General features: G+C 54.1%; 1 protein-coding gene across 1 annotated transcript in view; it reads right to left on the reverse strand.

The window, feature by feature from the left end:
* Positions 1 to 6,490: 6,490 nt before the first annotated feature.
* BMP7 (bone morphogenetic protein 7) overlaps positions 6,491 to 25,049 on the reverse strand; it is an 87,522-nt gene continuing 68,963 nt past the window's right edge. The window contains exons 4-7 of the mRNA XM_082856212.1: positions 16,444 to 16,641; positions 11,611 to 11,687; positions 10,106 to 10,216; positions 6,491 to 6,966 (exon numbers count right to left, since the gene is read on the reverse strand). Of these exons, the coding sequence (XP_082712338.1) occupies positions 6,817 to 6,966; positions 10,106 to 10,216; positions 11,611 to 11,687; positions 16,444 to 16,641 (536 nt within the window). The 3' untranslated portion in view covers positions 6,491 to 6,816. The remainder of the gene's footprint in view (positions 6,967 to 10,105; positions 10,217 to 11,610; positions 11,688 to 16,443; positions 16,642 to 25,049) is intronic.

Raw genomic sequence — 25,049 nt, forward strand, 5'->3', positions numbered from 1 at the left:
GGGGGATGCTGCTGGTGGCTAGAGGGTGGCGGTCTAAAATGCACAGGACGGCCCAGCAGCAGAGAATGCCCGGCCCCACACGCCGGTGGTGCCGAGGCTGCGAGTCCCCTCACTTAACCTCTTCCCATCACAGGTCTTCCGCCGGCCTTGGCTTTCTCCCCTGGGGTCTGTCCTCAGCTCCGTGGGCTCAGGGCCTTCTACCTGGGGTTTCTGCACACTTGGACCGCACACCTGGCTAACGTCTCCTCAGCTGGTGCGAATCCTTCCCCCAATGCTGGCCATCGTCTGGCCTCTCCCTTGACCATTCATTCGCTCACCTGCTCTCTTTGCCATTGCATGCGCCATCCAAGAGAGGGGGGCCTCATTCCCCCCTCCCCCGTTCACAGCGTATCCTCAGTGCCCAGAACACTGTCCGCAGCCCATATATGTCCCAAATGTCCTTGTTGAACAGTGGATGTGGCAGAGGACATATCGGACCCTGGGCCTGACACCAAAGTTCTTGTTCTGTCCACTGGGCACAGGACTGGCTACGGGAGCTTGAGGACCTGGAGCAGCACGGAAACGCAGGGCCTTCTGGGGCACAGAGCCCCGGGTGACTGCCCAGGCCACACGCCCTCGTGGTGGGGACGGGCGGCGGGTAGCTGGTACCATTTCACAGCACTGGCCGCTGATGCTGGGACATGACTTGTGGCCACACTGCAGGGCTCACAGCACTAAAGTAGGGCCAGCCCAGGGCCTGCGTTCCATGGAGTGGGGGGCTTGAGACCCTGCCCCACTTGGCCACCTCCTCTGTCACCAGGGAGCCGTGGCTGGGAGAGGGCGGGTGGGAAGAACTGAGTGCCAGGGAAGGCAGCGCTGTCCTCCCGGGCCAGGTGCACTTTCTTGTCCCAACAGCTGTCGCAAATCCATAGACTTTGGAGAGTTCTGTGTTTTTCCTCTTCTATTTTTATTTCCTCAAATCTAAGACCAAGAGAGGCTGGGGCCAGAGTCCTGAAGGGGTCTGAGCCAGGAGGACCCGATCCACAGGCAGAGGGGAAGCATGTCTAGGTCACGGTCAGTATCCCTAGAAGGGGTGGACGGGCTCCAACCTGAGTGCAGGGCTGGGGCCCCAAGAAGGACTGGGTCCTGGGAGAGAGGGTAGGAAGTTGCCCAAGGTCCCACAGCTAACAAAATAAGTTAGTTAGGCTTTGAGGTGGCGCTGATCCCAGGCCCCTCTGCCCAGCATGCACTCCCTCTGTGGCATGAGGATTCACCTCCATCTCAAATAAATACGTGTAAGAAGGCAGCAGAGGTCTTCTCCCAGGGGAGGCGAGCGTGCTCTCAGCTGCCTCCGTGTGTGACCTTGACCGGGTGCCACTTCCCATCCCAAACACCAGGCAGAGGGGTTTGAGTGCTCACCCCACCTCCAGCCTCTACAGATGGGAGATGGGAAAGGCTCAACTGGGGCAGGGGAGATTAAAATGCCACGTCCTCCTTGAAGCCCTCCCTTATTCCCTTACCCACCCCCCAGCTCTTCCCATCAAGTCCTCTCCTGCTCTTAGCACGTCCTACGACCCCACTGCAAAGTCCCTCTGGGGCCCTCAAAGCCTTTGCCTCGCTGACTTCATTCCTGCCTGACTCACTCTGCCCCGGCCACAAGGGCAGGCTTCCTTGCTGTTCCTCCAACCTGGCAAGCAAGTCCCACCTCAGGGCCTTTGCATGTGCAAATCCTTCAGGCAGAAATGCTCTTCCCCATGGGGACCCCTATCTCTCCCCACTCAGAGTCCTTCCCTGACCATGCTTTCCAAGAGCCTCTCTGCTGACACCACCCACCCTTCCCTGGCTCACTCTTTCTTCCCAGCACTCATCACTAAATGGGTCACCCCTAGCCGGCTTGCCCATCAGGCACAGCAGACACCGTGCTCGGGAACCACGGTACTTTTAGGAGCCCACAAAAATATTTTAATATCTTTTGAAATGAGAAGATAAAAAAATATGATGCAGCCTGGTTAATATTCATCTCTATACCAACGCAATCATGAAGGAAAATCTGTATTATTTTACATGGAGGAAGAAGCCCATGCAGCCATGGTGCGGTACCAGATACTATGTTTCCTGTGCCCTCGAACATGTGCTTCCCTGAGCGGATGCTTTGCTCCTGTGTCTCCAGTGCCCGCAGCCCGGCACACAGAGGACGCACAAGGAACTAGTGAATGAGTGAATGAAGGCTTCTGGCCAAAGAGGAAGCCTGTGAAGCCCTCAGAGACACCTTTGCACCTGTGAAGGGCACCGTGGCTCAGCCATCCTTGTTTATGGTCTGCCCACTCCTCCGGAGCTGACACGGCCCGGCACCCTGTGCTGCACCTGGCTGCAGCATGACTGGGTGAAGGCTCAGAATTGGGGGGAAGCTGGGCTGGGCTCCCAAGCCCATTTCTAGTCGTGGGATGAGACACGGAGCTGCAGTGCTCACACAGCAGCGCGGATGGCGGCCAGGGGCATTCTGAGGACCACAGTGCTCTACGAGGTCCCAAAACTCTGCAGCAGGAAAGTGGGGGCAAGGCCTCAGGAGCGGGACGTGTAGCTTCATGACGGGGGGGCCGAACGGTGCTACCCCAAAAGATATGTCCACATCCTCGTCCTTAGTACCTGGGAATGTGACCTTATTTGGAAAAAAGGTCTTTGCAGATGTCATTAAGGATCTCAAGGCGAGGAGATCATCCTGGATCATCTGGGTGAACCCTAAATCCGGTGACAAGTGTCCTTTTAAGAGACATGCGGAGGAAGGACATAGAAAAATGGAGAAGCCATGTGAAGACTGGCGGAGATTGGAGAGATGCAGCCACAAGTCAAGGCTGCTGGTAGCCACCAAAGGACGGAAGAGACACGGAAGGTTCCTCCCCTGAAGCATCTGTAGGGAGCGCGGCCCCAATGACACCTTGAGTTTGGACTTACAGCCTCCAGAACTGGGAGGATACATTTCTAGTTTTTTAAATCACTAGTTTGTACTTTGTGAGGGCAGCCTACGGAAATTAACACACTCAGCTTCTCCAAAAGATCTGGACAGAGGGAAGGACTCACATGTGAGACTTCTCTAAGCAGATGGCCCCAGTGACCACGGCTGACCCTCCCAGGCTCCCAGCAAGGTCCACACACTACCATCACCAGGCAGTGAAGCAGAAATCAGAGGTGAGGCAAGCTATATGTACAGCAGGCAGGGCTGGCGGGCCCAGCCAGGGGGGAAGCTAGAAGTTCGGCAACATGCTCACAGAGGAAGGTCCTAGAGCTGCTTGGAAGCATGAGGGAGACCGAAAGCCTGAGCCTGTGGTCCAGGAACTTGGCACGGATTCAGGGATGGACGTAAGGAATTGGGGAAGGTCATTTGGAGAGGCAGGGCTGGGGGCCGGGAATCCCCACATTTTGTGAGCAGACCCAAGAGACTAACTCAGGTGAGCATGGGATCGAGGCCAGGCTTTGGGTCCCAATTCCAGTCCCAGCAATTATTAGCCGGTGACGTTGAGTAAATTCCTTCACTTCTTCAGGCCCTCTCAGCACGGCCAGCAACGATGTCAGGCCAAGTGGTGGGAACCATGGTCCCTGACAGAGGTGCTCCGTAAGTGGGACAGGGAGGAGAGGCACCAATGCAAAATGCTCCAAGGTAACAACGAGCAAGAGAGGTGGGAACCAGGAGAGGGCAAGGTGAAGGCCAAAGATGAGGCCACCTGCGGTGCTGCAGCCACAGACACGCCTGCCTACAGGGGTCCAGCTGGAAAGGGGAAAGTGAGCCAGAAATGAACAAAAGGCTTCTCCTCTTCCCCCAAAGTGCGTGGCCCTTTCAGTCCAGGCTTTACTTTCCTACTCTTAATAGAGACATGGGTACAAATCAATAAATACCTACAATTTTTAAAACAGCAACTGACATTCGCACCTTCATGAGACAGACAACAGGGAGCAGTGGAGACTGTGGCAACAACTGCTCTTGGGCTCCAGCCGGGAGCTGCCACGCAGGAACGGGGCCCAGGGTGGCCAGATCTGCAGACTGCTCAAGGGAAGGCAGAATCTGAGGTTTTTTTCACCCCAATCTTCTGAGTTTCAAAAATGTGTTGGCAACGAATTCAACCATGCAGGAGGAATAAGATACGTCTGCAGGCTGCATCTGGCCCTCTGGTTTGCAGCTCCGGTCTTCAGCCTGGAAACAGAACAAAAGCTAGATCACGCATCAGGACAATGACAGGAGGGTTTGGAAATCACAGGGGCTGGAACTTGTTAGGAGCGGCTGCTTCATTTGAGACAACAGGGCAAGAGCAAGCAGCCGGCCAGGGAATGGGCCCAGATTCTAACCACCATCAGGTGACCTCAGCGTGCACTTCAAAGCGGAAAGGGACCCAAGACGCTGCTCCACGCTGCACGGCTGCATGCTCCTGCATGCACAGCGGGCCCCTGGCTACCTTCACCGGGCCCGCTGTGGGCCACCTACGGCTCAAGCCGGGAGCCAGCAGCAGCCCTGAGCCGCCGAAATAAATTTGCGCTGGACAGCGTTGGCTCTGGGGTCCGTGCTGCTTTAAAGTTTTGGGTGTACACTCCCCCTACCCCCACGACTATTTCTTTTTCTTTCTTGTGCCTCTATTTTATTGGGATGACTAAATCTTTCAACTATGTTAGCAGTAAACACAGCTAATTTACCCCCTGCCTCTTTGAAACAGCTGCTGACAGCTGCACTGTAATTCAATCAAGGATCTTTGTAGTCGAGCCTACCAAATTCACATTTGTTGTTTGGTTCCATCTCTCCTGCCCGGAGCCCCGCACAGCTGCATCAAATATTGACGAGCGTCCCTCTCTCCCCAGGGCCTGAATGATAAACAGCGTGTTAATGGTGGAGGCCAAGGCAAAGAGTTCTCAGCGCACCAAGAGAACTCCAATATCCAGGCGCTGAGAGAAAAAACAACACAGACATACACAGGCCCGAAACCAGAACCCTTTTTATTTTGTCTATTTATACAGCATTTTCTCTGAGGACTGCTCTATGCAACGGCTGAAGGTACATCGGTCTGACCATTAATAAATAGTCTTAAATAAGAAAATGAACAGGTTGGAGGGAAGCGAGTAAGCTCATCGTCCTGAACAAGGGATTGGAGAGGGTCTAAAATGAGCTTCAGACGGACATAAATAATTTCTTTGTTTAGTAACAACTATTTACATGCTTCAGTGTACAAATGATGCGAGCCAGATGTCGGCTGGGGTGTACGTGGTGACAAAACTTGCACCAAGAGGGAATCACAGCAAAACCCCCAGATCTGTCAACAGACAAAACAAAATGTAACAGAAACACCGACTCTTCCCCATTGACCAGGCAGAGTGAAGGCTGCAGCCCAAGCTACTGAAGAAGAAAACATAAAAGAAAATGAAAACAGCGTCCCTGTGTTTCCAGGAACCAACTCAATCAACATGGAGAAGCAGTTTCCCACTAGACCAGATCCCAGGGGCCACAGGCCTCACCGGGATAACCCTGTTCTCTGTTCACAGAGAGCCTGGTCGTCTCCAAGGCTGCACTGCAGCTGGAGGCTGGGTGCACGCCATTTAGGGGACCCACCGGCTAAGGCAAGGTTGGCTCACGTCAAGAGCCGCGTCAGAAATGGCACCTTCGAGTCAGGACACTCTCACGACAGCTTCTGGAGGCTTCTGTTTGAGATTCACATCTGCACACCCTGCATCCAGCAGACCTCCCACTGTGTCACCTTTCCCTTACTTCAAGGGGCCGATCCTTGCGCAGAGTCCTCAAAAAGGGGTCTGCGAACGAAAAGAGGCGACCACGGAGGCCCTCATCAGAGCCCAGACTCCAGGACGCTGCTATCGATGACCAACGGAGGAGCTGGCTTGGGGGACTGACGGTCCCCCTGCCCACCCACCCCTGTTGAAGGCTAGCGTGCTTCTGAAAGTAGGGCTATGGTGGCCGGAACTCAGGATCAAGCTGCAAGTTCTGTCCTGAGCTGTCCGCCTCCATCTGCCAACCCTCCCTCACTTCCTACCATGAGAAGCGTTGGAAAACCAATTCCAGGCGTCTGCCGGTGCTTCACGTGCCTGTTTTAATTTCTGCCACCACGCACTCAGCTGAATGATGGAACCTATTTATTCTTCAAGGTCAACTCCAAGCAGAAAATTTCCCTCTCCCCTGCTGGCCAAATCTTGGCTTCTGGGTGAGTTTACGTAAACAGTGGGCCTGGGCAAGCCTCAGAATGAAACCGGAATGGCACGGAGAGGGGGCCTCCCCTCCCTCCGCCGGCCACAGCTTCTGTTTATGAAATCAGAGTAAACCAAGAAATGGGGATAAATTGTTTAGGAAAATATATCTCTACCATCCTAACCATTTTCATTCATTCGTTTTATTGTGACATTTATTACAGGGACTTCCGCGTTAGTCTCCCTCTCGCACAGAGATGAACGTGCCCACCCCTGGCCGCGGCCCCTTCCCCCCGCTGCTGGTGGCCGGGCTGAAGGGTGTCATCATTACCCCTGGGAACGAGTCGGTGCATAGCTGAGACTCCACAGCCAGCGATCGGGGCCCAGCAATTTTTCTTGATATATGTTTTCCCTGTTAGGTTTTGCCTGCAGCAGCTTGTAGGATCTTGTCTGTAGGATGCCAACGAAAAACGGATCAAAAGCCATCTGCCTCTCAGATTCCTTAACGCTCCTACAGCGCTGCAGCTGGAGAGGGGGACGGGAAGGCCCCGCGAAAGGCAGCTGGGCTGCGGGCTCCTCGCCGAGGTGGTGGGAGACGCTGGGCGGCGAGGGGCCCAGGATCTGGAGAAACGTGGCCCCGAAGCGTCTGACTTCCAGGAGGGGCTAGTGGCAACCACAGGCCCGGACGACCATGTTTCTGTATTTCTTCAGGATGACGTTGGAACTGTCATCGAAGTAGAGCACGGAAATGGCATTGAGCTGAGTTGGAGCACAGCAAGGCTTGGGCACCGTTTCCGGGTTGATGAAGTGCACCTGGAACACACACCAAAACGGTGGCAGTGGTGAGACCCGGTGAGTCACTCCTCCCTGGCCTCAGTATTCCTAAAAGGAACAGGTACTGCTTGGACAAAAGTCCCCCGCAGGTGACACTCACCGGTCACTCCCAGTTCTAAGCGCTTGCTGGGTAACTAACTCAGTTCTGGGGTTATTCTTGATTCACAGATGACAGAACCAAAGCATAGAGGGTCACCCAGCACATGGCTAGGAAGACACTTGGGGCCAGGATGTGGGGCTGTCCTGTGCACGGTAGGATGTCTGACAGCATCCCTGGGCTACACCCACTAGAATTCGGAGGCACTCCACCCCACCCCCGCACCGTGACAACTAAAAATGTCTCCAGACATTGTCAAATATCCCCTGGGAGGCAAAACTGCCCCAAGTGGAGAACCACTGGGCTAGACGAGGGTTGGCCTGCAGGCCGATCCCTGCTCCACTGCCTGCTTTTATGAATAAAGTTTTATTGGCACATGCCACGCCCATTCATCTACACATCATCTGTGGCTGCTTCTGCTTCTGCATTACACAGCATCTGTGGTGAAAAGGTGCAGCACAGACTTTCAGCTCTCGACGTTGAAAATATTTACTATCTGGCCCTTTCCAGAAAAAGGTTGCCAACCTCTGGGCCAGACCTGTCCTGTCCAAGAAAACTATCACGCAAACCACATGTGTAATTTAAAACGTTCTAGTAGCTACATTTTAAAAGGTGAAATAGAAAGAGGTGAAATTAAACAGTACATTTACTCTAATCCCAGATTTCAAAAAATTATCATCAACGTATACTTAGCATAAGGAATCATTAATGAGATATTTTACATTTTTTTTATACTAAGTCTTCAAAACCCAGTGTGTATTTTGTAGTTGCAAAACATCTCGATTCAGACTGGCCACGTTTCAAGTACTCACTGAAGAGCCACCACACAGAAGTGGTCACTGTATTGGATGGTGTGAGTCTAGACTATATTAGACTGTTCTGCATCTTAAGCAATAAAAATGAGAGGCAAAGAATTTGGGCAAACCCTTGGGTGGACGTCCACAAGAAAGGAGGAGGTCCAGAGGTAAGAACGAGGAAAGGAGTCAGCCAGTTGCCCAGGTTTATTGTTCCGTCTGGCTCGTGGGCGCCTACGCACCTTACAGGTGGTGGGGCTCGGGGACAAACTAATTCAAACGTCGGCAGTGGCCATGCAAGCGCCACGGATGACCAAACTGGGCCAGGAGTCAGACCATAGGGGACGGTGAGGACCGGGGCAAACCAAAGGGAGATGGACACAAGCTGCCCAAAGCCAGTGCGATCGGATGTGCCGAGTGCTCAGGCCAGCTGTCAGTCCTGTTTTGTTTTTATGAGAAACTTCCAGGTTTCCAACACACCACGTGGGCCAACCGGAAACCCTGTGGATGACCCTCCGCCCCCAAGCCCCAGTCTATGACCTCCCACGTAGGTCAGCGTGATTTTTAAACTGTTTTTTATGTTTAATCTCAAACCTTACAAATCTAAACCTTCCCCCATCTCCTCCATCCTTGAATAATGTTAAAGCAAATCCCAGATGTTAGCTCACTTCCTCTGTATTTCATTAGGACTCTCTAGAAAGCAGGGATTCACCTCCTTTTCAAACATGACCTTCGTTTCAGAATAATCAAAGGACTCATTCTGATCCTAGAGCTTTCTGGTGAATTGCAGATGGAGAGAGTGTCACAGGGCGGCCGGGTTTCTGCTCCATGGGCAGGGCTCAAAGAAGGGTGGAGGTGTGCTCCTGGCGGCCTGGGAGACACCCCCGTCACTCTGGTCCTCGGAGCAGGACAGAACAGGGGGACACTGGCACGGGGGACAAGTTCAGGCCAAGGAACAGGCTGGGGTGACTTCATTTCCAGCCTGAAGACCTTCAGTCCTGAATAGGGCTTCAGAGTTTACTGCTGTGGGAGTGGGGGTCCTGGCAAAGCAATGCTTCAAAAAAGAGGCCTTCCCTCAAAGGGCAGAGCCTAATCCAAATAAACGGAACAGGGGAGCGAGAAGTAACACACAGGGCAGGGACAGGGAAGAGGGAGGCAGGTTACTAAGCAAAAGAAGCAACAGACAGACCCGTGGTACAGAGGAGATGGGCCTGGGTAGTGAGCTCTCTATCACTAGAAGCATTCAAGCCAGAGAGGATGACCAGTTGTCAGGGAAGGCCCAGATCATGTTCACAGCAAGGAGGAAGATAAACAATGTCTCTGAGCCTCAGGTTCTAAGCTAAAGAACAAAGTCTCTAACTCGTATCACTCTTGTTGTTGGTAAAGTAGTAAAAATAACATCTGTTGAGTGTCCTCTGTGCTGGATACCCCGTTAAGAGCTTTAATTGCATCATCACACTGAATCCTCCAATGACCCCGTGGAAGTTCAAAGAGCCCCATGGCTGCCCCCCATCTCTCTACCCTACTGTCCTGTTTGCCACCTTCCTGTCGTTCCCCTCTCTGTTCTCCCTGAAGTTCCCGCATTTGTTCACTTGACTGTTTCCCTGCCTGGAAAATGAGGCTCTGAGTGCAGGGACCACGTCTGTGATGTTCCCTGTATGCTGTTCCCTGCAGTGTCCCCAGCTGTCAGCGCAGGGTCTACATGTAGCAGATGCTCAATAAACACCCTTGAATGGCTGAACCACAGAGTTCAAGGCCAGGAGGCAAAGCCACGAGCTCTGGGAGGGGATGAGCCCTCAAGCCTACCCGACCTGGAGGAAGCCCAGACGTTGCAGGGCCTGTGGATGTGGATGCTGACAACCAGGAACAGCGGTCGCCTGACGGAGGCAGGGCCAGGGCGCCCGCCGTTACGCACAGTGGCCTTTACCCATGATACCTTTAGGAGCCCACGAAACTGTTCTAACTGCTTCTAAAATTAGGAGAAATAAATGCACTCTAGGGTTGAAGACATACACGAAGATTATAATACATGTTATTAACTATAATTTCTAGTCTTGTTTTATGGAGGTAGGGCCCACGAAAGCAAAAGTGCCCTGGGCTCCTGAAAGCCATGACGTGGTCTTGGCCAGAGACCTGCTGTGGCCCCAGCTCGGAGGAGCACGAGGCAGGATGTGGTGGCCCTGCTCCCCCAGCTGCCCACACCCCGGCCGGCGCGCAGGCCACTCACCAGTGTCTGCACGATGGCGTGGTTGGTGGCGTTCATGTAGGAGTTCAGAGGGAAGGCGCACTCCCCCTCGCAGTAGTAGGCGGCATAGCCTTCGGGCGCTATGATCCAGTCCTGCGGGAGAGAGCGGAGGACGAGGCAGGGGGCGGGTTCAGAACCACGTGGAAAGTGGGAGCCGCAGGGTCCTGCCCTCTAGGCCGAAACATTCCTCCTGTGGGCCAGACTCCGAAGCTCCCAGAGGTCAAAGGCACGGCCCACCTCCTCCTGTGCAGCTTGGGCTCCTACAGAGGCAGCCTTCCATGGTCCCAACAGACTGCAGAGTGAGGGAAAGACCACCGGGGGCTGGGCTGAGCCCAGAATGAACACTTGCTCTTCATCGGAAGGTGGCACAGAGAGGGGTGATTAGGGTGGCATCAACCCTACCCCTGCTAGGTGGTAACCCGTGGTAACCCGTGAAGCCTCCAGGCCTCACTTCACCCACCCAGGAGAGACATGACAGTATAGCCGACCCAGCACAGTGCCTGGTACACGTGTGCGACTCTAAAGGATGCACGGGGTCGGGTTAGCACAGAAATGTGCTAGCAACACATATACCCCTCAGGGACTCGAGTGCATGTGGGGCTCTGTTCCAGCTCTAGGACGCAAGCACGGCCTGGCGCCTCTTAGACCATGGATGCTGTCCTAAGAGTGGGGACAAAATCACAGGAGGACTCCAAGCCGGCTGTGTGCACAAGTGCCCTGGGGGTGTATCTGAGGACATGATGACCTGGGAAGAATCTGGACGCTCCCACTGAACTACAAGCTCGCTGAAGGCAGAACAACAAAACCAGTGGTCCTGAGGGTCTTACGACGACAACACCCTTTCCGGGGAAATTTGGGCTCCGTGAGGGCAGGCACATTGCTATGCCTAGACTGCACCTCTAGTGCCTAGAAAAGGGCCCAGAATGTCATAGATACTCATAAATAGTTGAGATACTCTTTTTCTAGGATTCATCCCCTGCCCTGCTCCAGTCAAATGATTCCAGAGGGGCAGCCACAGTCCTAGGACATGACCCCAGCCCTGAAACAGCTGATTGGTTTGGGAACAAGCACCTGACCCGAGCTGGGCCAATCAGCACCTTCTCTGGGAACTGGAATCACAGACGGGGGAGGGAGAAGCAGACAGGGCACAGGGTGGTAGCCCGTCCTCCAGGCAGCTGGATTCCAGCTCACGGACTCGGCCACGTCTGAGAGAAGCAGCCAGTGCAGGATGGAAATGGGGTTCACGTGGAGAACGAGGTTCAGAGTCCACAACGTTTGGGTTTCTGGTTCTAGCTTGAGTCTCAACCGTGGTTTTGCTCTTGGGCTTCATGGGGCATCCCTAGAGCCTCTAGTTAGGACGTGATACTGGAGTCTCAAGAGATGAGAAACACGGCTCACTGCACATGCGGGACCCAGCCCCACCTCCGGGGGAGCCCACACTGGAGGCCTCACACATCCGGGGCCGATCCAGCCACCGCCGCCCTTACCTGCCAGCCCAGGTCCCGGAAGCTGACGTACAGCTCGTGCTTCTTACAGGCCTGCCTCTGGTCGCTGCTGCTGTTTTCTGAGGAGCGGCACCGGGGGGGAGGAAAAGGAAATACACACAGATTAGAGTTCCTCAGTCTAAGACAGTGGTGTGATCCCAAGCAAACTCTGAAAGCTGGAGGGTGACCTTCCTGACACAGAAGCCGTTCAAGCCCCTGTAGCCTCAAAACTCATTTCCATCCCCAGCAAACGGCCTCTGTAAGGGAGGTACCAATGCCCCCGTCTCTCTCACGCAGTCTTAGCTCACAGCTCTCTCTGGACCCTTCTGTGGACACTGTTTTCTCTTGTTTGGATGTGGACATCTGCGTGGATTCCGTGTGGGAGTCCATCTCCATCCGCATCCCACACGCTGGCTGCAACAGCCTGCTCGGAGGGGTTGCTTCCACTCAACCTCACTTTGTGAGGCCCGCCCACCTCACGATGCTCAGCCCCGTGGAGCGGGCAGCAGGAGACACGGACAGGGCCTGGGACAAAGCCCCACCATCGAGAAGAAATGACAGGGCGAAAAGTCAAGCCCCACTGACCTGCCAGAAAAACAATACTGAGGTTTCTCTGAGGAACGAAAATGATGCACTGGGGTTTTCCAGAAGTATGTAAAGTTTGTAGGAACTTTGGGTTAGGAATTGAGCCCTTGTAAACATGTAGAAATCTGTTTAGCTCTCTCTTTGTGTCTCTGTCTCTCTCTGTCTCTGTCTCTCTCTGACACACACACACACACACACACACACACACACACACAGCTGCCACTGCACAACCTCCCCTGAACCCAGAAGCTAGAGGGATTCATTTTTTTTCTTAACCACGACCTGTCTCTCCTCCGCCTAAAACTTCCCAGGGGCTTCCTATCAGCCTTTTTGAATATCCCCAATTGTACATGTATCTTTATATCTAGAGTTCAGAAAAGCAATTTTTTAAAATGTACAAACCAGTGAGGAAAGGACACAATTGATGATGACAGAATTGCATGTGTCTTTCTAGGAGGGATCCTGGCTCCTAGGAGACACTCAGGACCAGTGAGAGGATCTCAGTGAGGGGGGCCAGGACTGGGGGGTGGGTGGGAACAGCCACCTTCGGGTATCTCGGGCCCTCATTACCTTGGTGCCTGGTGTGTCATTCATTGATTCATACAAATTGTTAATGTCTACAGATTTGCAGGTGCTGTTTTGGGCAGTGGAGCTACAAGTGTGAACAAAACAAAGCCCTGCCACTGAGGGGCTTATCCTCCAGCGAGAGGCAGATAATGACCAAATGAGGAAACACCAATTCCATTCCATCTAGATGAGCGCCGGGGAGGAACTAAGGGAGGAGAGGAGGATGGGAAGGGCGGGCTGAGGGGTCTGTGCCATGGGCGCTAACCAAGGCCTTCCAAGGAGGTGATGTTCTTCGTGTAAGAACGAAAGGAAGTGAGAGGGCGGGCCAGGGAGGAATCCAAGGGAGGAGGTCCCAGGATGAGGACGGAGCAGGATGGAGAGGAGGGTTAGGAAGTCGGCAAGAACCAGGACAGGAGTGGCGGTTGGCAGAGGGACGAGCAGCAGGCACTAGAGCCTTCCAGGAATGAGGAGGCAGCGCTGGGGTCAGCGGCCGGCGGCGTGCAGGGGGGAGGTCTGCTTTGCTGGATTGAGCTCCATGGCTGGGGGTTGGGGAGGTTAGGGAGGATGGAGCAGGAATGGGGAGTCCTGGGCCCCCCTTCCCCACTTTGGGACCTAGCCTGAGGGCCTTGAGATAGAGAAAACCAGCTGCAGGGGTACTAGGGCTGCTGGAGGGCCAGGTGGTCACCGATATACAAAGGTCAAGCTCAAGGGAACCATCAGAGGCGAGCCCAGGAACCTCCTGGACCATTCACTGTGCCACATGGAAGGCACAGACACTGAGTGGAAATCCAGGAAGGCCTCCATTGCTGTGGCCATGCCTGTGGCCCCAGGCGGCCACCCCACAAGCCTTCTTCCCCTCCTTCCTTGTAGGGAGGCAGAAGATAGAGGGGAGGGGGGGGAGTAGCCCTCAGCCCAGTGATGTTGTGTGAAGCAACCTGAACAAGACAAAGGTCTGAGCACGTTAGCCTAGGCCAGGGATGTGGCAAAGAAGCTGTGTGTGGAGGGCCAACACTGCTGGCTGTTTGTTGCCCTGAGTAAAGAAGGATCTGAAGCTTTGTGTGGACTCAGTGAGAAGAATGTGCCAGGATTGATTAGCAATGTCTGCCATGAGCAGAGGAAGGACAAGTAGGGACCTTACTGCCACTTTTCCCAGCCCTGTCTGAAAACAAAGCAATGATACGTGGCTTCATGTTGAAGCCCAAGGCCCAACAGACCAAGGACAAGAGCAGCTCATGAAGCTAGTTGTGGGCATATCAGTACGGGGTGGGCCCTGGCCCTGCCATCAGGGACCTCAGACACCTGGGTCCTTCAGGCCTCCTTGGAACGTGGCTGCTCCAGGAAGAAGTGGTTGGAACTCCTATTTCACTCTGACCTCTTACTAGCAGAAAGACGAGGAAAGGGAAGAAAAGAGATGCTCAAGAAGTAGAATCCTAGTTCCCCTGTTCCTCCTGTCCTGCCCACCCATCCCAGGCCATAGCAGCAGGCAAGCAGGAGTGGAGAGGCAACTGCTCACCCACCTCCGCAAACCCGGCCAGAGCAGCTGAGAAGTTACAACCGGTGCTGGGACTCAGCTCCCACCCCCAGGGTCATCTGGTGAAAATGGCTAATGACTAGGGAGTTGGGTCCATTCGTGGGTGAGAGGCAAGTGGAAGGGAGGCGAGGGACCCAGTTTCTCGCCCCAAACCACACGGTCTGAAGAGCAGCAGAAGGCCTTTGCGGGGTGGGGCTGGCCTGCAGGACGTGTCTCTCTAGCGCACAAGGGCTGCCACAGCAGAGAGGATTCTACTCATGTGGCCCTGCAGCAGGATTCCCAGCTCATCACAGGAGGCAAAGCACTTCAACCGGGCATGTGTGTACAAACACACACTCAGAGATTCTGGTTTACTAAGCCTGCAGTGGGGCCCAGGCTTCGGTATTCTTTTAAAATTAAACTCCCAGGCAGGGTTTAGGTGAACTTCAAACAGGGCCAGGAAGTAGAAATCCAGAGCAAGGAAGTAGATCCCAGGCAAGGTAGAACAGCTGCCACATGAGATAGTGAGAGCTCCGTCCTGTGGGGTTATGTAAGTGCAGACTTGATGGCGGTCCTCACCAGAGGATGCAGTGGGGGAAGCTGAGTGTCCAATTTTAAGATTTTGAGACCAGTCCCTCCCCTTTCACTACCTCGGTTAGACCGTTACACCTGACAGACCTCCGAGCCACGGGAGTCTCCGCGGGGATGACGTTTGCTAGCCCTTCCTGCCTGACTGATATAGAAAAGCCTCTCATAAATCTTCCTATTCCAACCCTCCCTGAGTGCCCCGCCCTGCTCCCCAGCATTCTCAGAGCAGCCAGAATGAGCTTCTTATCAACCCCACCCCGAATCATAGCTGGAAACTCTGCAAAGGCTTCCAAATTTGCTTTGGATGAAATTCAAACTCAAGATGTGGCTCCCGAGAGGACACTTGACCGTGCTCATTCCCCAGCCCAGCCACATGGCCTGCCCCCCTCCACCCTCCCTCCCAGAGCTGCCCCGAAAACTCCCTCCACCTGCAGGTCCCACTGCCTGCAGCGCTGGCCTCCTGCCCACCGGGCCTGGCCCCTGGGGCACCAGCTCGCCTCGGAGCTCTCAGCTGGCAAGTCTTCTCTGAACCACCCCCTCAAGAGTCCCTCGTCACCACGTTCCAACTCCCGGGCCTGGTGTCAGTGTGGCTGTGAATGATGGCCGCCTCCTGCCCATCCTGAATCATCTCTGCACCACGGCTGGGCTTTCACTGGTGAATCCCAGCCCCCAGGAGCCCAGCGCAGAGGAGGCTCCTAATACAAATGAAGAGATTCAGTTGGGCTTTAATTTGGGGGATCACAGATTCCCTCGGAGCAGCCTAAAGAATAACGGATGCACCTGCCAGAAAAGAATCCAAAGATCCTTTTCGATTCGAAAGCTCTGCACACAAGCTCTGAAGCTACATGTACCCACTGGTACCCACCCAGCAGGATGCCCTGCTCTTGGAAACGTCACCAACCGCAGTAACTGTAATTTTCTTTTTCCTCGAAAAGGAAAATGAACAGAAATTTCAAAATTGTCCAGGTAAGGCAGAAGAAGCCACTGACAATATAAGTGAATCTGAGGGTGGCGGCCCCTTTCCCACCTCGCCATCACTCTTCTAAACACCCCCCATGTCTCCCTTCCACGCTTCCTCCGACCAGCCCCAGGCCTCTCCCAGCTCATGATGAACCCAGAGCCGGGACGGCTCCACAGGAAAATCGTACCGGCCGTATTCAACAAGTGTTAAAATTTGCCATGAGTTTCAAATGTTTTTCACTTGAAGAAATAAAACTAAAGATGCAGCACACTCCCCCCTTTTCCTCCTCCCCGCTCCCCGGGCAGCGGCCTCCCTCCCTCTATTTATTTGGAGCTATTGTTTCGGGCCGCTTAGAAATTTACATGATTGGCATCTTGTTACACTCATGTTTTGCTACTTGCATTTCAAAATGAATTTATGACACAATTTATACCCGGAAGACGGTGAGCTCTGGGGTGGAAGGGATTCCGTGGGCTGTGCTTCCTGCTGCATTGGTTCCAGAACCATCTGTCAAGCACATGCGTGGATTCTGAGTCCCACCCCAGCTGGGGTCCCACAGGGGGCCCCCTGTGGGCTCCTCGGGGGGCGGGTGTCCACGTGTTAACCCTCCCGCCCCCAGGCGTACCTGCGACGTTGGCCACCCGCAGGGCTTCCTGGTTCTTGGGTGTCTTGGAGCGGTTCTGGCTCCGCTGCTTGCCCCCCGTGGAACGGGTGCTGCGGAGGTGGACCTCGGTGGCCTTGAAGAAGGCCACCATGAAGGGCTGCTTGTTCTGGGGCCCCTGCCGCCCGATCAGGCCTGCCAACTTGGGGTTGATGCTCTGCCCTAGACAGGAAGGAGTCAAATGCACAGAGGAGCGGTTACAGGAGAGGCGGTTAGTGGGAAGGGCTGCACAGACTCCGTTTCATCCGAGGCTCGCGATCCATCCGCGCGCCCACCGCTCGTCCATCGCAAGTGTGGCCTCAGCTCTGACCCTACGCCAGGTTGCTTTAGGAGCTTGGAACACGGTGGGAACCACAGAGAGAAAATTCCCTGGCCCCTGGGTGCGCCCACTGGTGGGGAAGGCGGCCAGGAAACACGCAGGGCAGGGAGCCCGTGGTGATACGTGTGTGGAGACAAACGGAGCAGGGGAGGGGTAGGACGCTGATGTCTGCAGAAGGACTCCAGCTGGTGGAAGTTCCACTCGCATCTCATTGGCCAAATCAGGTCATGCGATCCACCTAAATTCAAAGGGTGGGGTCAGTCCCGCTTGGTGCCCAGGTGGGTGGGAACAGTCACAAGCAGCCCCAGTGACTGCCACCTTCTGCGCCGAGGGACCTCTTGAGCAGAGAGCTGGGTAACAGCGAGGGAGGGAGCCACATGTCAGGGAAGCGGGCAGTGCAAAGGCAAAGGTCCGGAGGTTGGCGGGGGCGCAGTGAGAAAACTGGCCTCCTCTTGGAGCAGAGACTAAGGGTGAGAGGCCCGGGGGAGTTCAGGGCAAAAGTGGTGGGCACAGCAGGGGGCAGAAGCAACGCAGTGTCCTGGGGGCATCAGCAACGCAGTGTCCTGGGGGCATCAGCGAGCCCTTTACCTTTATTCCGTTTACTCCCGCAACTTCATGTCCACCCAGAACCTCAGGATGCGACCTTATTTGAAAATAGCATCTTTGTAGATGTAATTAGTTAAGATCATACTGTATTAAGGTGGTTCCTAATCCAATGACTGGTGTCCTTAGAAGGTCACGTGAAGACACGGAGATGCACACACACACACACACACACACACACACACACATGGCAGCCTTGTGAAGACAGAGCCCAAGGAACACCGACGGCCACCAGAAGCTGGAAGAGGCCAGGAAGGACTCTTCCCTGGCGCCTTTGGAAGGAGTGTGGCCCAGGACACCTTGGTTTTGGACTTGCAGCCTCCTGACCGTGACAGAATAAAGCTGTGCTGCTTTGAGTCCAGGACGCACACCCTGTCTGCATGAAGTGGAAACCACGGGGTGTTCGGTGAGGAGTGGGCAGCTGCAATTGTTTGTAAAAGACCAACCCAGGCCACTGCTAGAGACTGAACTGCAGGGGGCGAGGCTGGAAGTGCGAGTCCGGGCAGGGGCGACGGAATAGCGCAGGAAGACGTGACAGGCACTGGACGGGGGGCGGTGAGGGCAGAGGCGGCCGGAAACCCTCAGACCCTCGATGGTTCATTTTGAAGTTCATCTTTAGAATTTATTTTATTTTCAGTGTCTTGTTTTGGAATAATTACAGATTCACAGGAAATTGTGATAAAAATGTCCAGGGAGGCCCCATGTACCCTTCAGGAGGTGGGGAAACCAAGGCGGAGGGTAGGGGTGGGGAGAAGACCTGGGAAGTGGAGGACAGGGGACAAAACAGTGCGACTGAGCAGCTCCTCTCTCAAATCCCCACCGGACGCACGAGGAAAACGGGCAGGGGACAGCAGGACATCCCAGCCCAGGCCTGGCTCCTGATCTAGGGGGAGAGACAGCCTTGGAGCCAAGACGTGCTCTGGCCCGGGGCCCGCCTTCCTGGGTTCACGCCCCACCTCTGCCACTCAACACACAGATGCTCCTCCCAGCAGAGCTCTGCACGCCGGAAGTGCTCACTAACCACCAGCTAAGGGCAGCGGTCCAGGCCGGAGTGGAGACTGCACCCCAGGGAGAGTGTGTAGCTGGACAAGCAACGTGAGGACCGAGCCCAGATGCCCCGTCTCCACCTGAGAGATCCGGGAATGCGGCAGAGGCTGTGCACGAGTGCCCGACGGGGAAGGATCTGGAAGAAGCTTGAACAGGAGGAAGGGGGATGCCGGGAGGATGTGGGGCTCTGGATTCTGCGGGAGAAGGCGGATGAAGCAGTCATAGTGTCCTGTGCTCTGCGGGCGGGTCGAGTGTGACGGGGGCCTAGAACAGGCTACCAGCTCCGGCAACGATGAGACCATTGGCCAGTATATACTTAACATCACATCTGGTGGTGATAAGTATTCCAAAGGAAGGTAAAGCAAGAGGACAAAGAAAGCCCATCTCACTCATGACAAAACAGCTCAGAGAGGCTGAATAACTTGCCCGAGGACACCCAGCTTGGAAGCAGGGAAGCTGAATCTGAACCCAGGTGAGGCTGCTTAACCACAACAAATATGGTGCCGGCAAGTTGGGTGAGAAGAGTCAGAGGTCAGCGAAAGCAGTGCTTCTGAAGGCCCTGGGCCCGTCCACATCTGGAATCGGCTTCACCTGGAGCCTTCCAGACGGGCCAGATGTCCCGAAGCCCGGCCTCCCAAGGACCAGACCAGCATCAGGGGTTCTCTCTGGCTGTTTAACAACAAGTGTTTAAAGAGCGAGCTCTTCCACTCACCACTACTTTACCTTAGTCGCTTTTAATGCCGGCTTTCCTGCATTCTTTAGTGGGGTTTCCTCGAGTTCACCCATCTATAATTTGAATGATTCTATAAAAGAAACCATTAAAGCCGAGCCCTTAGGAATTGCGTCCCCCCCTGGAAGGCTTTTAGGGCAAAATAAAAATGCCTCCCTGAAAACCTGATCCTGTTCCAGATCCAGTAAACCCAAGCCCTGGGGGCAGTCGCTGGGCATCTGAGGGCGGGTGTCTGGCTCGCTCTGGCCACTGTCAGGACAGCCACGTCCAGGGACGCACAGCCTCAGCTGAGAAATGGGCAGACAGAAAGGAAAGAAGAGGGTCTCCAGGGGGTTGAAACCCACATCTGCCGCTGACCAGCCTGTGTGGGCTGAGAGAGGGGAAGTCACGTGCCGGGGCCTCCATTTCCTCATCTGTGAAATAGGGACGATGCCATCTGTCTCACCCATGCCCTCTTTTTTTCTACCCAACCCAATTTTTATTTAGGCAGCCGTGCCTTAGAGTGACTCCAGCCTGGCTATAGAGGTCAGGACCTGCGGCCTTATACGCGGCAACCAGCCCTCCAGCTACAGCGACTGGTTCAGGAGTGGGCACGTGACCCAATTTAGTCAATGAATGGAGCACAGGTATCCTAGAAGTTTCCAAGTCCAGAGCAGCCCTCTCCTTCCCTGGACAGGATTGAGGGAGGAGGGATGGAGAGAGTCCCAGAAACAGCTACCATCTGGCAACCACGAGTAGACCACATTTCCAAATGGGGCTGACCTGCTGGAGGGAAGAGCAGAGAGACAAACAGACACGTGATCTCTGGCGGTATCACCGAGCCACTGGATCACACCATTCCTGAAGCTGAATTCTTGCCCCGGCCAGCCAAACGAATAAATCCCTTTGATTGTTCAGTCCAAGTTGCCATTTTAGGGTCATCCTTGCCCCTTTTTCAGAGGCTGGAGAACTAGGGAACAGGGTAGCAAGCCATCTTGGGCCTGGTAGAGAGCAGGCACTCACAGGGCAGGTATGGATCATTCCCCTTCTATCACCAAGGATGAGAAAAGATGAGAGCTTTCAAGGTAAAACTGACTGTCACCACAACAGACATTCACCTTCAACAAAAAACAGGGATACGGAAAACTACAGTGAAATATCACTTCGCTCCCACTAAAATGGCTAAAATAAAGGCAGACAAAAGACAAGTATTGTTGAGGATGTGGAGAGAGTGGAACCCTCTTACACTGCTGATGGGGTTACAAAAATGCCGCAGATGTTTTGGAAGACAGTTTGGCAATTCCTCAAAGAGTTAAACGGAGAGCTCTCATTCGACCCAGCAATTCCATCCCTAAGTACATACCCAAGAGAACTAAAAACATAGGTTCGCAAGTGCTCACAGCAGCATTATTCGTAATAGCCAGAACGTGGAAACAACCCAAGTGTCCATTAGCTAATGAGTGGATAAACAAAACACGGTGTATCCAGACAATGGAATATTATTCTCCAGAAAAAGAAATGAAGCACGGATCCATGGTACGACATGTATGAACTCTGAAGACATTACGCTACGTGAAAGAAACCAGTCACAAAACATCCCATGTTGTATGATTTCCAGAACAGGTAAATCCATGGAAACAGAAAGTAGATTAGTGGCTGCCAGGGCCCAGGAGAAGGCAGGGAATGGGGGGAGCGCTAATGGATAGCAAGTCTCTTCTGGGGATGACGGAAATGTTCTGCCATTGTTTAGTGGGATGGCTGCACAACAAGGCGAATGTACTAAAAAGTACTAGACGGTACACTTTAAGATGGTGAATTCCATGTATGTGAACTATATCTTAACTTTTGAAGTACATAAATTACAAAAAAAAACAGGAGTAGGAATGACCCATCAACCAAACCCCGGGGGATAGTTTTTGCTAATAAACAGTGTAAGGATGTCCGTCATAGTGCCCGGCACTCGTGGGCTCCTGATGACTGTTTACGAAATGAACAAACGTCTCCTGTGCCAACAGTGGGCCGAGAGCTCACAGCCCAGCCAGCCCTCTCCACGGCCCCACGGGGCAGACATCGTTATGTCACTTGTCAAAGAGGAACAGGCTCCCGCGATAAAGGCCTTGCAGCGGGTCAGTGGTGGAGCCAGTATTGGAACCCTGTTCTGCTGGAAGCCAAAGTCTGAGCTCTCAGCTTCACACCAGTGTGTCCTGGGCTGCCCCCTGTGCTAAAAAGGGGTCAAGGTTCCCCAACACAGGGTGGGAGCTGCATGTGAGCTCCGAGGTTCCCCTGGCCCAGGACCGCATCTCAAAGAGCCACCTGGAGGTGGAGAGGAGACAGCTTTCTCCCAGGCTGGTCTTCACCTCCCTGGTATTCCTTGAAAGGTCAACTATGCGACCACGGTCATTTGGAAGAATGTGGAAAGAGGACCCTGAACTGAGTTCATCCCCCCGGCTTCCTCTTGGGGTGGGAGGGTTATAAAAACTCTGCCTGGTGTCTGCAACCGGAGCAAACTGCAGAGAAGAGAGTGGGCCCTGCTGTTCACAGCCCATTTGGGGTTCTAGAAGATGCACTGACCTCCCAGCCATCCCCGGGCACCAGGACTGGCTGCAGCATCTACGGGTCCCAGTGCAAAGTGGAAATGCAGGACCCCTTGACCTAATGTTATTAAAAATCGCAAGACAGAGACAGCAGAGCATCCAACCCAGCATGGGGTCCTAGTACAGGGTCCTGTGCGGGTCACACACCCGTGAAGCCATTCCCGTCATGCACGTATAGACACACGGAAACACGCGTGTGCAATTCCTCATAACTGAGATGTGTGTCCCTGCTGATTCACATAAACCTGGGTTGGGGGCAACGTACTGTGGGCATCTTCCCTCGTCAATGAAACACATGTTGATCTCGTGTCTTGCGGCTGCAGAGGGGCCTCGCGTCTGGAAATCCCTTTGCCTCATCCTCTTCCATCCCAGGCTTGAACAAACAACTTGTTTATCCATTTAGCAGTTCAGTCAACAACGATTCATGAAGCTCCCTCTGTGTGCCAGGCACCGTGCCAGGTGCGGGGTGACAGCCCCCAGGAGCTGACCAGAGAGGGAGATGCGCTCAGGGGCAAGGGGGGACTGGTCAGGGGCTGGGTCATGCGGGGCCTTGGTTCACGTTCTAGGTCTGGCAGGGGGACGTGGCCAGAGTTCTGTGATGAGAGGCCCCCTGGGACTGGTGTGTGGCGAACAGATAGGGTGGGGAGAGAGGAAGCCATGTGGAGGTCCAGAAACCAGCCCCATCCCACCACGCCCTCCTCTGGACCCCCGTAACGCGCAGGGCGGCCTCTCGGGGCCCTGCACACACGTCGTCTTCCTCCAAAGGCTCAGCAACTCAGGGCAGGGATGGTCCCCTTCACCCACCGTCCCTGCACAGGTGAGAGCTCTAAGATGGGGCCCAAAGCACGTTCGCCAAGCAGGCGGTCGCAAACACAGCCGGCCTCTCCACCGGGCACCGGGCGTTTGGGTTGATGATCCTGTGGGGTGCCGTCGTGGGCACTGTAGGATGTGCAGCAGCGTCCCTGGCTGCTCCCAAAAATGCATCCCCCAAATGTTTCCCGACCTTGCCAAGTGTCCCTGGGAGGCAAAACGTCCCAGGTCGAGAGCCAGGTGTTACATAAACCCTTCCTGAAGTAAGGCAGGCAGCAGAGACGTGCGAAGATACGTTACTGTGGTCAAGGTTTTCGCCGCGCAACCCACAGACAACGTGGTGCTTTGTTACGACAGGATAATTAAATGACGGGGTGCGGGCATGAAGTACCAACCAGCCACCTAAACAATTCACTCATCGATTTACGAATATTCCTGGCTCACACGCCCCGGGCCCAGCAAAGCTCTGCGCTCTGGGGGTTACCACGGGGACAAGACAGGTCCAGGCTCTCGTGGGACGGACAGAAGGGAGGGCTGCCAAGTGAGGGGCAGAACACGATACAGTGTGATTCCACGTGGGAGAAAAGAAATTTGAAGCGTATACCAACAGATGTGGATATGTATATACAGAAAGTTTATTTCTGTTTTAATACTCCCGCAAAGGGCAGAGAAAGGTTACACTGGGGGAGAAGACGTGTGGGTTAGCTGAGAGAGGAATTCCTTTTCATTTTATGCTGTTACAATATAAAGGCTTCACTTAGCACTTGCAAGTATTTGTTTGGATTATTTGTATTTAAACCTCCAGAGCAAGCCACACTGAATAGGGAGCCAGGCCAAACGTATCAGGCAGAGGGGCTGAGGTGGGTGAATTCATTCATCTAGACAGGAAGAAAAGATACGCGTAATATCTGAACACAGGTCTGTATCTTCGAAAAAGATTTATATTCTAGACAAGGATTAATAGGTTAAAAAAACCCTGAAGGTTTGCCCAAGGATGGGATTATCCGATTTTGCAAATAAAAATACCGGATGCCCAGTTAAGTTTGAATTTCAGATAAATGAATAACGTTTGCAATACGTGGGACAAACTTATGTTAAGCAATTATTTGTTGTTTATCTGACATTCAAATTTAAGCGTGCATCTGTATTTTATCTGCCAAGAGGTGCTCCTTAAGTCAGGATAGAAAGCCTTTCCTGGCCTGTGATGGTAACTGACCCTGCTACACTGTAGCAACCATGATGGGGTCTCCGGCCCACCCAACAAGCAGGTAACGACTCTGCTGATTTCTTCATCCTTAGGATTCATGGCTTTGCCTCTAGCAGAGTGAGTGCTTTGCTTCTGTTCCTGTTTTCTGGCTTTTCTTAAATCTTAGTTTTCAAATTAACATCTAGTAAAATTGACTTTTATTTGGTGTCCAGATCTGTCCGTTTTAATGCGTGCGTAGGTTCATGTTAGCACCACTTCTCTCAGGATACAGAGCAGCTCCTGCGTTCCAAAGAACTCGCCCGTGCTGCTTTACCTCAGTGCATCCAACCAGGGGTGAGCCTGCCCCCCACCCCCACCCCAGGGGACACTGGCAACGTCTGGAGACATTTTTGGTTTTCGCAACTTGGGGCAGGGGTGCTACTGGCATCAAGCGAGTGGAGGCCAGAGATGCTGTTAAACATCGTACAGCGCACAGGACGCACTCCGTCCCGACACACACACAGAGCACGCCGACAGTGCCGAGGGGGAGAGACCCTGCTTTCTCGGTCACCCCCTCCCCGACTCCCAGACTCTCAACGACTGACCTGTTCTAACCCTACAGCTTCGCATTTTCTAGACATTTCATATACATGGACGCACAGTCTTTTTCGTCGGCTTATTTCAACCCGCGTGCCTTTGGGATTCACTCGCGGTGCTGCATGTTTCACGGTCCACAGTGTGGATGCACGAAGTTTGGTGACCCAGTCACCTGCCGAAGGACACCCGGGCTACTTCCAGTGTGCGTAAGCATGAACATCATGACGGACGTTCCCGTACAGGTTTCTGTGTGGACCTACCCTTTCATTTCTGTGACGTGAAGCAGAGGTGAAATCCTTGGTGTGGCCTATTCCCCACAGTCTTCGCACACTCGAGGTGTCCGTCGGTGCTGGAATCAACCCGCCTGCCATCTGGAGAGACCGGGGAGGCTGCAGAGCTGAGCCGGGAAGGTCTGACCCCGGGAGCGCGCCCGCCACCGTGCCCAGCCCCGTCCTGCCTGGCCCTCCTCCACCAAAGCAGGCTGCAAAGGAGACCCTTCCCAGCCTCCTGTGCCGCTCCTTCTAGGATGGGTGCTGCAGGCTCCTCCTAAAGAGGCAGAGAACAGCCTTCATCCGGCCCCTGCTCCCCTCCTCCAGGCTTGGGCACGTGGAGACAGCCACCTGCCAGCGGCGCTAAGGTGAGTCTCCAGACACGCGGCCAACACACGCAAGATGGGGGCCGGGGGAGAAGCCCTGCCTGCTGTTC

This window comes from Leucopleurus acutus (genome assembly GCF_964270905.1).
Source record: "Leucopleurus acutus genome assembly, chromosome: 16".
Classification (NCBI taxonomy): domain Eukaryota; kingdom Metazoa; phylum Chordata; class Mammalia; order Artiodactyla; family Delphinidae; genus Leucopleurus; species Leucopleurus acutus.